The sequence below is a fragment of the Mytilus edulis genome, chromosome 11 (genome assembly GCF_963676685.1).
Source record: "Mytilus edulis chromosome 11, xbMytEdul2.2, whole genome shotgun sequence".
NCBI lineage: Eukaryota > Metazoa > Mollusca > Bivalvia > Mytilida > Mytilidae > Mytilus > Mytilus edulis.
The window spans coordinates 58,211,923-58,225,599 of NC_092354.1; the positions used below are offsets into that span (position 1 = coordinate 58,211,923).

At 32.0% G+C, this 13,677-nt stretch overlaps 1 protein-coding gene across 1 annotated transcript; it reads right to left on the reverse strand.

Moving 5' to 3' along the window:
* Positions 1-3,444: 3,444 nt before the first annotated feature.
* Positions 3,445-5,677, reverse strand: LOC139494421 (heavy metal-binding protein HIP-like). Its single transcript, XM_071282583.1, has 3 exons — positions 5,629-5,677; positions 4,374-4,442; positions 3,445-3,855 (listed from the first exon to the last, which is right to left on the reverse strand). Exons 1-3 carry the CDS (start codon positions 5,675-5,677, stop codon positions 3,455-3,457), a joined length of 519 nt encoding a protein of 172 aa, XP_071138684.1. The 3' UTR covers positions 3,445-3,454.
* Positions 5,678-13,677: the final 8,000 nt, after the last annotated feature.

Genomic DNA, 13,677 nt, shown 5'->3' on the forward strand with positions numbered 1-13,677 from the left:
ACGGTGACCTATAGTTGTTAATGTCTGTGTCATTTTGGTCTTTTGTGGATAGTTGTCTCATTGGCAATCATACCACATCTTATTTTTATACGCTCTCTGTCTAACAGCTGGTTCAACTCCGTGTGGATTTTGTTTACTGTCTTGATTTGTATATTTGAAAAAAAGAATTCCAAAATTTAAGTATGGCGATGCTGTTGTTGGCTCTTATTATTCATGGGAGGTAAAAATTCAAAGATTTCGATTTTGCCATGTGATTTGATAAGGAACTTTCCTTTTTTAGGTTTCCTCGGAGTTCATTATCTTTGTGATTTAACTATTTTTCTATCCAAAAATATATTATTAAAAATGAAAAAAGGTGTCATCATTCTACATTATGTCAATAGTGTTTATGTATATGTTGGCATTTCACAAGGCCATGCATTTTATAGACTGTTTATATAGTCTTGACTAAATCGGATAGATGTGAACTCATTAATTCTATAAAGTGAGAACATTTTATTTGTATGTTATATCGGTACTTTGTGTATATTATGTTTATGTTAGTCCGTTTGTTTGTTCCTTGGAACGATCTTATGAGTGCAACTGATCTTATTCTATGTTATAGCATGCATAACACTACTAGTATTTTCCCTACAATGTATTTAAGAAATAGTTGAGTTATGTGTCTATCCCAAGTCAGGAGCCTGTAATTGTGTGCTCAGCGACGGTTCATGTGTAACACATGTGTTATTCGTAAATGGATTTGAATAAAATGTATGCCCTTATATCGTTAGTTTTCGTATTTGAATTAGAATGTGGCGGTATTTAACACGTTTGAATTCACCAACCTCCCCTAACGTTGGAAATTGGTCTAACAGGACAACACACGAATAAACTATCAACATCAGTTGAATAGAGCTTTTCTCTTTAATTGCTGTTTATTACATTTGAATTTTGCTCATAGGTTTTTTACATAAATCAGGCTTTTTTTTAATTTATTTTATACTTGTAATTTCGGGGCCGTTTTATATCCGACTGTCCGATACGGATTTGCTCATTGTTGAAAGCCGCACGGTGATACATAGTTGTTAAAGTCTGTCATTTGGTCTCTGTTGAAGAGTGTCATTGACAAGTATACCACATTTTCTGATCTTTATATTAACTCATCAGACCGATGCAAAAACAACATTTAACAAAGTCACAGTCGTGACATGATAGGGTGCTCCTATATCCTTACAACAACAGAAACACAAAGTACAGATTGTGCGCTTGTCCTAAGCCAGAAGTCTCTGGCCTTTGTTAGTCTTGTATTATTTCTAGTTTTAGTTTCTTGTGTAAAATTTGGAGTTTAGTATGGCGTTCATTATCACTGAACTAGTATATATATTTGTTTAGGGGCCAGCTGAAGGACGCCTCCGGGTGCGGGAATTTCTCGCTGCATTGAAGACCTGTTGGTGACCTTCTGCTGATGTCTGCTCTATAGTCGGGTTGTTGTCTCTTTGTCACATTACTCATTTCCATTCTCAATTTTTCCTAAACAAGTAATAAAATTACATTTATCTAAGATTAAGAAAACAATCAGTGCATATCCAACATCCAATGTTATTTTTGTTATTTGAACTCTTAAGGATAGTTGTCTCATCGGCAATTTTACTACATATCATTTTTTACTACCCAGTTTACAAAATCAGGTTACATGTAACGTCTTACAAATATTAAATACTAGAAATTCACATTTAACACGTTTGAATTCACCAACCTCCCCTAACGTTGGCAATTCGTCTAACAGGACAACACCCGAATAAACTATCAACATCAGTTGAATAGAGCTTTTCTCTTTAATTGCTGTTTATTACATTTGAATTTTGCTCATAGGTTTTTTACATAAATCAGGCTTTTTTTTTAAATTTATTTTATACTTGTAATTTCGGGGCCGTTTTATATCCGACTGTGCGATACGGATTTGCTCATTGTTGAAAGCCGCACGGTGATACATAGTTGTTAAAGTCTGTCATTTGGTCTCTGTTGAAGAGTGTCATTGACAAGTATACCACATTTTCTGATCTTTATATTAACTCATCAGACCGATGCAAAAACAACATTTAACAAAGTCACAGTCGTGACATGATAGGGTGCTCCTATATCCTTACAACAACAGAAACACAAAGTGCAGATTGTGCGCTTGTTCTAAGTCAGGAGTCTCTGGCCTTTGTTAGTCTTGTATTATTTTTAGTTTTAGTTTCTTGTGTAAAATTTGGAGTTTAGTATGGCGTTCATTATCACTGAACTAGTACAAATGTAGTATATATATTTGTTTAGGGGCCAGCTGAAGGACGCCTCCGGGTGCGGGAATTTCTCGCTGCATTGAAGACCTGTTGGTGACCTTCTGCTGTTGTCTGCTCTATTGTTGGGTTGTTGTCTCTTTGACAAGTAATAAAATAACATTTATCTAAGATTAAAAAAACAATCAGTGCATATCCAACATCCAATGTTATTTTTGTTATTTGAACTCTTAAGGATAGTTGTCTCATCGGCAATTTTACTACATATCATTTTTTACTACCCAGTTTACAAAATCAGGTTACATGTAACGTCTTACAAATATTCAATACTAGAAATGCACAATGTGAAAACTAATTCTTTATCGCAGTTTGAAAAACATAGTCTTTATAACCATATGTTTTGTTATATTGTGTTTTCTATAGAAGGAGTATCATAATTTAGGTTCTCAGATTTGATTTTATCCGTTTGATAAGATCTTTTGTACTTTATTGTATGTTGTGACTGGTTTTATCCATGTTATGTATAATTCAAAGTCAGAGACGAATATTTTTTTTAACCGTTGTGTTTATTTATATTATCCATTGAAGTGTTTTTTGCATGAAAACCTTCTATTAGAGGGAATTGAAATATTTGACCGTTTCTGAGGGAACACTACTTTAATTTATAACTATTTTGTTCCAAGCGTCCCTAATCTAAGCAAGTCTAATGTAAACGAAACGTGCATCTGGCATTTTAAATTATAAGCCTTGTACCTTTGATAACTATTTAAACCACTAGGTCGCCAGTGTTGGTGGACGTTTCGTTCCCGAGGGTATCACCAGCCCAGTAGTTAGCACGTCTGTGTTGACATGAATATCAATTGAATAGTCAGTATTTATAAATTTCCTGTTTACAAAATTATGATTTTTTTCGAAATAGTAAGGATTTTCTTATCCCAGGCATAGATTACCTTAGCCGTAGTTGGCATCAATTTTTTTTTAGTTTTGGGTCCTCAATGCTCTTCAACTTTGTACTTGTTTGGCTTCATAACTATTTTGATTTGAGCGTCACTGATGAATCGTATGGCGTATGGCGTCTGGCGTATTAAATTATAAGCCTGGTACCTTTGATAACTATATAAACACATATCTGTCGATTCTTAATCTATTAAAAATACAAAACGATTTATGGAAAAACTTTTAATAATGAAATATTAGAGAAGATAACCAGTAAAAAAGCTCCAATCACCATGTATAGTTTGCGATCCTTTGCCCAGCAAATGCCGAACTTTGACAACATCTCCCTTTTGCAGATATATTACTGCGGTCATCACTCCTGTCTCTCCTGAACCACTGGCTCCATACCCTTTTGATATTTCGCTGCTGTTATGAACCATTTGAAGATGGACACCAGTCCCTCTTGTCTGTAGAAATGTACATGCAAACACATATATTCCGTTGAAGGGTGCTGTGAAATGACTCGTGTGTTGGTTATATGCTTTACCAATATTTGTTATCACGTGATCAAAAATAACAGTTTGTGCCGAACCAAGGGTTACATATTGTGTCAATCTGGCATGAAAGGCAACTTTATTGGACGGAATCGCTGAACCTGCTATTTAAAAAAAACGTTAACGGTTGTATCCACTTCTGATGCATACATTTGTTATCCACATTGTCGAATTTCTTTTTAAAAAGGTGCATAATTGTAAATGTATTACGATGTAAGTCTCCTTTTATGAATTTTAAAAATATTAAAATAATGGATTAACGATTTTATTCATTTCTGATGCATGCATTTCTTATTCACATCAATTCTAAATTAAAACAGGTGCATACTTGTAAATGTGCTTGGATGTAAGTCTTCTTTTATGAATTACAATTATATGATCTTTACTCTACTCTTGAATTGTTTTTATATATTTCAGTTTCATTGAAAGGTATCCTATATCTAAATTTATATTTGGTAATTTAAACAACAGATTGTTTTGTTAAACATTATTTAAAAAACATAACTTAGAAATTTTATTGTAAAACTTAAACTTGGTCAGTCTCTCAATAATCACATTCTCAACATGGTTTAGTTACTGAAAACCGTATGCACGTCTTTTTATTTTTAAATGTATAACTTACTCTCTCCAAGCAGTCTGTTGGTTATCTGAAGAGTATCAATTGATTCTAACAATGCTGCCTTTGCTTTACCTAGAAATTATACAATAAACTCATAATAGATACCAGGATTTATATTTTGTATTTGCGCCAGACGCGCGTTTCGTCTACAAAAAACTCGTCAGTGCCATTGGAAAAAAATAGTTAGAAAGGCCAAATAAAGTACAAAGTTAAAGGGATTTTGCCAAATTCAACTAAGGTAGGATTGGGAATATATATCAAAAGAAGTCTTCATCTGTGGCATTTGTAATTGAGACCTATTCGATCAAATTACAATGTTTCAGAGTTATGGCCATCAAAGATTAGTTTTGGTCATTATGAAATTTCAATCGAACAGCTTGGCAAAACATAGTAAAATATCATGATGTTCAAACAGTTAATTAATCACCGAGACACAATCTTCCAAACATATCATATAGAAGACTACGATTTTCAGCTTTTTAATTTAAAAGGAACTCATACGTTTGTTGTCGTGTCCAGTGGCATCATTTCTACATGAAAAACACGTATATCATTATTATGTAGAGACACGCTTGCACTACTTACCAAGTTTTCGGCAACAGTCCTCTCCACCAAAAACAGATACAATACTTATGCATGTTATGAATAATATGTTAGTACATATATATTTCATTTTTGCTCTCAAATTATTTCTGTATTAACAAACTGGTCGGTATGAAATGAATCTTTAACAATTTTGTAATGTGTTATTTCATTACCTTACATATTATCATGAAGTTATTAGATACCTCAATGATCATATTGCGTGCTAAAACATTAGTAACTAAACCTAATACAATACAAAATTGTTTATTTATTTCTCAAATAGCAATTGTCAACCGATACATTTGTTGAAGACATTTTGCATGCTGTACATTTCAGATGGTCAAATGAAGGAGAAATATCATTGAATAGTTAAGAGATATTTGATTAACACCAAGCAGCACACATTATACTGTTTCTCATATTATGGCTTAGGAAAAATATTGGTTCATGCAGCTTACCTCATGTAGTTGCATTGTTTCACATTCTGACCCCAATACATTTCTTATACGACAAAAACTATGCAATATGTATGTTCCATAGCTAAATATTAATATAGTTTTGCAAGTGGAAATATATGAATGACATTATCGTGCAATAGATTTTGTATTATGCATGTTGTATGTTGTATGCTGTTTCTGTATTACAGTTTATTTTTGTCATATACAGTAAATACCAGACATTGAAGCTGTACGGTTACCTATAGTTGGTAACTTCCACGTCATTTGGTCTTTGGTGGAGAGTAGGCTTTCTGACAATCAGACCACATCTTCTTAATTGTTTATTGGTCCAGCAATTATGGTAATATTTTTTGTCAACCCTTTAGTCACACAAACTGTGCGGTTCAATTTTGTGACAGAATGAGGCGAATGGCACTATATTTGTATTTAAATATCAGGTAGATGAATTAATTGTTTATTAAAAGCATGACGAAAAAAAATTGATTTTAACCAATTAACAAAATATTTTCCAGGAAACATTTCCATGCCCATATAAAATGCACAATGTTACAATCTATACAACAACAACAAAAAACCACACACAATATAATTTACCATTTTAAGGGCCATTCTCTGTAAGCATCAACAAATGATGGAAACCAGTGGTCACATATTTTAATAAAACGTTTTTAAATGAATGCTTAGTGATGTTGAATGATCACAACAAAAGAATGTGCATTACCATGGTAGCCTAACATTTCATTTTCAGAAATTTAAAGAAGAAACTTAAAAAATCCAATTTGGTATTCCTTCAAAATGCACCGATAAAATCCTTGAAATTAACATAATACAGAGTTCTCATCTACTAGTTTTTATATGCCAAAAATCAGATATTTGTTATTTCAAATAAGAAAAATAATACATCTTGGTCATATGGTCATACAGAAATTTGATAGGAAAAATATATAGGAGTGCAAAATTCTACCAGAGTTATTTCCCTTAGTACAACTGTTTCGTTGTTTATGTTGAAAATGAAAATAGTTTTTGAAGCAGACACACGAAATTGTTTGCAATTTTAACACAATCTGCACTACAGATGAGTGTTCTGACGATGTAACTGATATCAACATATATGACAAATATATAATTGAAACTGAATATGGTCTTTTGCCAAATAATTGTACTGATTTTGATATTTGTTCAACCCATTTAACCAAATATTGAAAAGAAGATCGGATTTGAGAAATAGAAAAGTATGTCAGCTACCTTCTTTGATAAGTGCACATCCTCCAGTAGCATCACATTCTTTTGTCGGTACTAAAAAGCCAAAGCCTATACGCAATACCACCATCAATGATGTAGAGAAGATTCAGAAGTGTTATGGCCTCACACTTCCTATTGGAACACGTAAGTTAAATAAATCTAAATTATATGTGACTGTTTATTTTATTTTTCAATTGCCTGGTAGTTAACAGTTGTTTGATATTGTTTTGCATTTATTCAACACTTGTTGATATCATGGAGTGGTGTCATGTTATTGATTATCCGTACTGCTCTGTTAGTTTGGATATTTATGCATGTTTTTTTCTTAATGATCCTTTATGACCTGTTTAAATTTATACTTTAAATTAAATAAACCCATGATTTGTATCTCGCCTAGTCAAAAAGCGACTCATACGTATCCTGTTGCCAGCATTGGTGGCATACGTTGTGATTTGATCTAGTTTATTTGTGAACCACTAGCATAATGCCACTAAATACATAATAAATGTAGTTTATTTGTGAACCACTAGCATAATGCCACTAAATACATAATAAATGTAGTTTATTTGTGAACCACTAGCATAATGCCACTAAATACATAATAAATGTAGTTTATTTGTGAACCACTAGCATAATGCCACTAAATACATAATAAATGTAGTTTATTTGTGAACCACTAGCATAATGCCACTAAATACATAATAAATGTAGTTTATTTGTTATGTTATATACCTTCACATTTATTTAAAATAATTTCAGATTCATCTTTCAAAAGGAAGAGAAATAGCAGATCAGTCATCAGTGACAAAAAGATTATTCATTTACAGAAGTCGTTTTCAACCAACTTTAAAGTTTTTATTAGAACGACCGAGAGTTGCAATTGATGATAACCCGGAGATTGGTGGACATTGACAGAAGAAAGGAAGATAAAGCTATTCAATGTAAACCAATGCCAATAAGATGGAAATATGCATAGACCGTTGTCTTAATGATGACAAATAATTTTAAATATGACATTAGAACAGTATGCTTTATGTTTTACATGCAAAGCAAAAGGTAATTTCACTGATTGACAGACTTTTGTAGAAGCTTCATTTGGTGAAGTACGGTAACCTTGGCAACCGAAACTCTGTTTATCAATATTATAAAGCTCAAAAAAAAATTCAAATATTAAATAAAAAATCAGCACAAAAAAGTATATAGATCTTCCGATTAATATAAATTACAAAGTGCGAAATTTCATGCGCTTATGATAAAAACATTTTTTAAGATACAGTGGGATATGTGAAATCACTCCTTTTCCCCCTTTTTTTTTACAAAAAACTCAATAACTCTTTAATAAAATATTGAATCATAAACAAAACGTATCCAGGTCTTCAGATTACAAGTGTGCAATTTTTCCCGAAAATCATAACTAGGTTTTTTGAGATACGGCGCGAAAGGTGAAAAAAAACTTTAAAAAAACAACTTAATAAATCTAAAATAAATATTTGAATCATCACCAACAGATAGACAGATCTTTAAATTAATATAGCTAAGAAGTATGCGAAATTTCATGCAATAATGAAAAAAAGTTTTGAGATACGGCGCGAAATGTGAAAAAACACCACCCCTGTTTTAGTTACACAGTCCCTCAATTTAAATATATGTTTCCCCGACATATTTCGTACGATAACACATGAATGGAATATTTGTTAAAAATAAACATCAAAACATGTTAGAAAGATTGTGATTACACGGACATTATTGAATACATCCTGTATATCGATTGTAATGAAATCAGTCAACATAAACCTGTAACATCTGTTGTCATGGTTATCTTTCAAAAATATATTTAAAATCATATTTCCTGGAATTCTAATAAATAGATTTCACGTCTTTTTCATCGATCTTAAAAGTTATATCGTAGCATATATTTTCTGGGCGATATCTTTTTGAGCTCAATTTATTTGCACCAACGCTTCTTCTGCGCCACTTCATTTTAAAACTATCGGTATCATTTGCGCCAATAAAATAAAACATATAACTACGCCAAATTTATTTATTTGTTTTTATTTATATATATCAACTAAATGATTGACTCCTCAATTTTCCGGATTTGGTACTAGTTGCTTACTTACTGGCTGTATTAAAGTAATTTAAATACAAAAAAAACATACTGAATTAAAACGTTCACTCATGGCTATTTATTTTAGGTATTTTGGACATACAGCTCTTCAGCGATTTCGGTACTTAAACGTCTTCGGATTTCAAATGTTTGGCTTTGAGTGTACCTGATGAAGATAAATCCAGAAAAGCGCGTCGGACGCAAGAAAATATTAAACGTTTTGTTTTCAATATATTTACAGTTAAAACTGTAATATGTCTATGTTCATCATTAAACAGAGTCCCTCGTAGACATATATTGCACTCGCAAGCTCGTGCAATATAAAATTCTACTCGGGACAATAATCCCCAATATTTATGTAATAACCCTATATTATTGTATATCAACAATATATTTCATAATTATAAACACACCAAAATTTAGCTTGATATCATTTTAACTAGTGGACGTACAGCTCCACATAAGTGCCATCTTTACGCTCACAGAACAGTATCATTTGAAATAATTGGAACACCTTCTGCCGTCTGTGACCCTCACTGATAGTCAAGACAGTTAAGAAACTCCGCAATGTATAAGACAAATCAAGTGTATCCCCTTATGAACAATACTTATTCAAAACATCATAATTAAACCTAACATAATGGTGAGTGAAAACCCCATACGTAAAAAAACAAGTGATCAAAATATAACACACGATAACAACAACGCATATTCCTGACGATGTTAAATGTTCTACGATGCAGGATTGTCTACAATCATATGGCAGTACTGATATACAATTCTTTTGTTAAGAAATAACAGGACAGTAAATGAAGAGTTTAGCACGTCGGTTGTCTAAGCTGACAACAGCAACACTTAAACTACAGTACAATACTGAAATGCCTTGAATGAACTGTATCATTCAATTTTGTATTTCTATTTTTTAGTTATTGTCATTTCACTTTACGTTCCGCTAAATAGATGACGTCCTCTAATTAGATAATTAATAGTTTGGTGACAACGTTGAACCCATTTATTATATCGAATTTGAAATAAAGGATACAACAATCTCTGGGACAAGTTTGCAATTCCGCTAAGTGCAGAAGTTGTCACCTTAATTTTTGGAGTTAAGTCAAAATGATGTTGATAACTTGGTTGGTATTGGTTCCCTGATATTTGTCCTAAAAATTTTTGGCTCTATCACCACTGTTGAAAAAGATTTTTCCTCAAGGGGATTTTTTTTCCTCAAGGGAAACAAATTTCCCTTCGGGAATTTGCTGCATAAGTATTTCCTTTGAGGAAAATCTATTTACTTAGAGGAAATTATATTTCCTGAGAGGAAATTCTATTTCCTTAGAGGAAATTATTTTTCCTTTGAGGAAATTTGCGGCTTCACATTTTCCTCTGAGGAAATTCTTTTTCCTTTGAAGAAATTTGCGGCTTCACATTTTCCTTTGAAGAAATTCTATTTCCTTTGAGGAAATTTGCGGCTTCAAATTTTCCTTTGAGGAAATACTTTTTTCTGTGAGAAAATTTGCAGCTTCAAATTTTCCTTTGAGGAAATACTTTTTCCTGTGAGGAAATTTTTTGACAAACACTTTTCCTTGAGGGAAAATTCCAGACAACAAATTTCCTCTAAGGAAGTCATTGTTCTTCAAATTTCCTTTAAGGAAATTTCTGAACATCAAATTTCCCTTAAGGAAATGTTTTCCCCTATTGTTTCCTCTACAGAAATTTCATAACAGTACAAACAGTATAAATATATTTTTTCCTAGACTGAATTATTGATACAAAAGATAATTAAAACTTTAATACAAGTTTTCATGGTGAGTATTACATATACAAAAACAAAAGACTGACTGTTTAACATGTTTAAGACAACACATTAATAATCAAAACGCTATGAATATCATACCATTTGTGATGTTATTAATATTGTGCTCATATTTGTACATTAAATAACCATTAAATAAACACTTTTCATGTTAAATTAACTTGTCTTCTGTTTCAGCTGCTGTGTACAATTATTCGACCCCCTACATAACAGTTCAGTGCATGAATAATTCCATCCACAAGACATCTTCCTTCAATTGGTTGAATAAATTTTAGCAACTTGTTCTTCAAACATCTTCTCTGTATATTTGATATGATGGAGCCATGTACATTTGTACATGAATGGATAAAGCAGGTGTTTATTTCGACAACAAACATGACAAAGATACTATTTTTTTTCTTAGTTTCTCCATAATCCATCAGTGAATATGTAGGTTGTTACATTTTATACAATTGTGTTCTTGTGCATCTTTGATAGTACTCCATTTTGTTTATAGCAATTTTGTAGAATTTTTTCTATTTCTTTTTCCAGAAAAACACACAGTTCATTTCACATTAATTAGTCCAATTAGCACATTATGTAGAAAAGTATTAACAATTAAGTTTCCTCTGCAGTATAGACCTGCAGGACCTGTTGATGATCATAAAAACCAAGATATCTGGATCTATAAATACACAAAATAAAAAAAGAATGTTATAAATGGAGGTAGCAATATAAATTAGCTTATTTTATCATATTTTAATGAACATTTTGAGAAACTTTCATTTAATATTCTTACTTATGAGTTCTCTTATTTCAGTGCTTTGTGTCCAAGATTTAATATTCGTTAATTAGTGTCTTGCAGTGATATTTTATGTTGAGACACTTCCAATAGTTGTTATAGAATGTTCATATGTTGTGTTATTTGAACCACTGTCCTTTAGTATGGTAAGGTTGAGTGCTCACAGACATGATTTTTTTTTATTAATTGTTATTGACTTTGAACATGTTGAACTAAATTGGATTGTTTAAATCTTTTCATGTTGGGATCTTTATTGGCTGACCTATAAAGGAAGTGTTTTCTCATTATGGAAGGCCGGCCCATCATTGGCCTTTAATTTCTTGCATCCACTTCATTGAACTCTGGTGGATAACTCACTCGTGTACCATACCACATCTTCTTATTTTTATACGAGTCATCATTCAAAGGCAATTACTTTTACTACTGTAATTCAGAAATTATCAAGAGGTTTTTTAGTAATGCGAATAATGTGACTGGGTGAGTATCGCAAAAATAAGGACTCATATTTTGATAACAGAAACATATAATATATAGATCTTTATGCAGATTTATGTTGTAATCACAATAAGTTGTTCATTCGTGAAAAATCACAATAATAAATGCAAGCAATAATTTCTGAATTTACAGTATATAGAAGTGGTCTTACCATTTAGGCCTTGTTGTATTCTGTTTATCTTGTTTTTCAGCTCATTCCTATTGTAACTGTTTATATTTTTCTTTATTTTTCTATTTTTTTTTGTCCTAAATATAAAAATGGTAAAAACTATTATTAAACATCAGTATGTGTTTTTCTCTAAATACAATAATATTTAAAAAGAATGGAATATTTGTGCTATTTCATTTCACAGACTTTTTGCCAGTCACCACTTTCAAAGACTTTCACCCTGGTCAATAGTTTAAAAACAAACATTCACTTTTTCTTCGTGTTCGTACTAATTTTTCATTGGACAACAAAGACATGATTCAACTATTCTTCTATGATTTGTTCGCTTGACTACGTTAAACTCTGAAATATTGTTCACAGGGTAATCTGTATGTGTATCACGCGTCAACATTTCAAATTAATATATATTACTTACAGAAGCAATTCAACAAGAGGCTCTCAAGAGCTTGAAGAGCTCACCTGAATTTCTTTGAATCAATCTTCCATTTGTGATCGTTTTACTCCTATGTTCCATTTTAGCCATGTAACTATAAAGTTACTATGTGTCTTGACGTAAAAGGAAATAAAATACAAACTTCATGCTAGTTACTCTGAAACTCATTCAGTCCAAGTTTGGATGCAATACATTCCGCACTGTCAAAGGAGAAGATTCTTTGGAGTATTAGGCAAACTACACATTATTTATGTATGTGCCTGTCCCAAGTCAGGAGCCTGTAATTCAGTGGTTGTCGTTTGTTTATGTGTTATATATTTGTTTTTCGTTCATTTTTTGTCATAAATAAGGCCGTTAGTTTTCTCGTTTGAATTGTTTTACATTGTCTTATCGGGGCCTATTATAGCTGACTATGCGGTATGAGCTTTGCTCATTGTTGAAGGCCGTACGGTGACCTATAGTTGTTAATGTCTGTGTCATTTTGGTCTTTTGTGGATAGTTGTCTCATTGGCAATCATACCACATCTTCTTTTTTTATAGATGAACAAATTGTGAAAAATTGTCTTTAAAAGGCAATAACTCCTTATGGGGTCAATTGACAATTTTGGTTGTATTAATATCATATTTGTAGTCCTTACTTTGCTAATTATATTTGCTGTTTACAGTATATCTTTATCAGAGATAGAATTCAAAATAATAACCAATAAAAATACTACGCATGGTTCAGCTTGATACGACCGTACAGGTTGAATCCTGAACAGTTGGGGCAAGTATGGACACAACATTCAAGCTTGATACAGCTCTGAGTTTTAAATTTGGATTGTTATTCAATAGTTGACACAGAATGAATTTGGTCTAAGTACTTAAAAATTTTAAATTGACAATTAACCTCTAATATGGTCCAATACTCAAAATCTTAATACATGGTTAGTCTAGAGTTGTTTTATTAGCACTAAAACAACATCTTCTGATTGATATTTAGGTCATGCAATATTTAGTTTTGCAAAAGAGGGACAAAAGATACCAGAGGGACGGTCAAACTCATAGATTGAAAATAAACTGACAACGCCATGGCTAAACATAAAAAGACAAACAGAAAAAAATAGTACAGAAGACACATCATAGACAAAACTATGGACTAAGTAACACAAACCCCACCAGAAACTGGGGGTCATATCATGTGCTCCAGAAGGGTAAGCAGATGCTGCTCCACATGTTGCACCC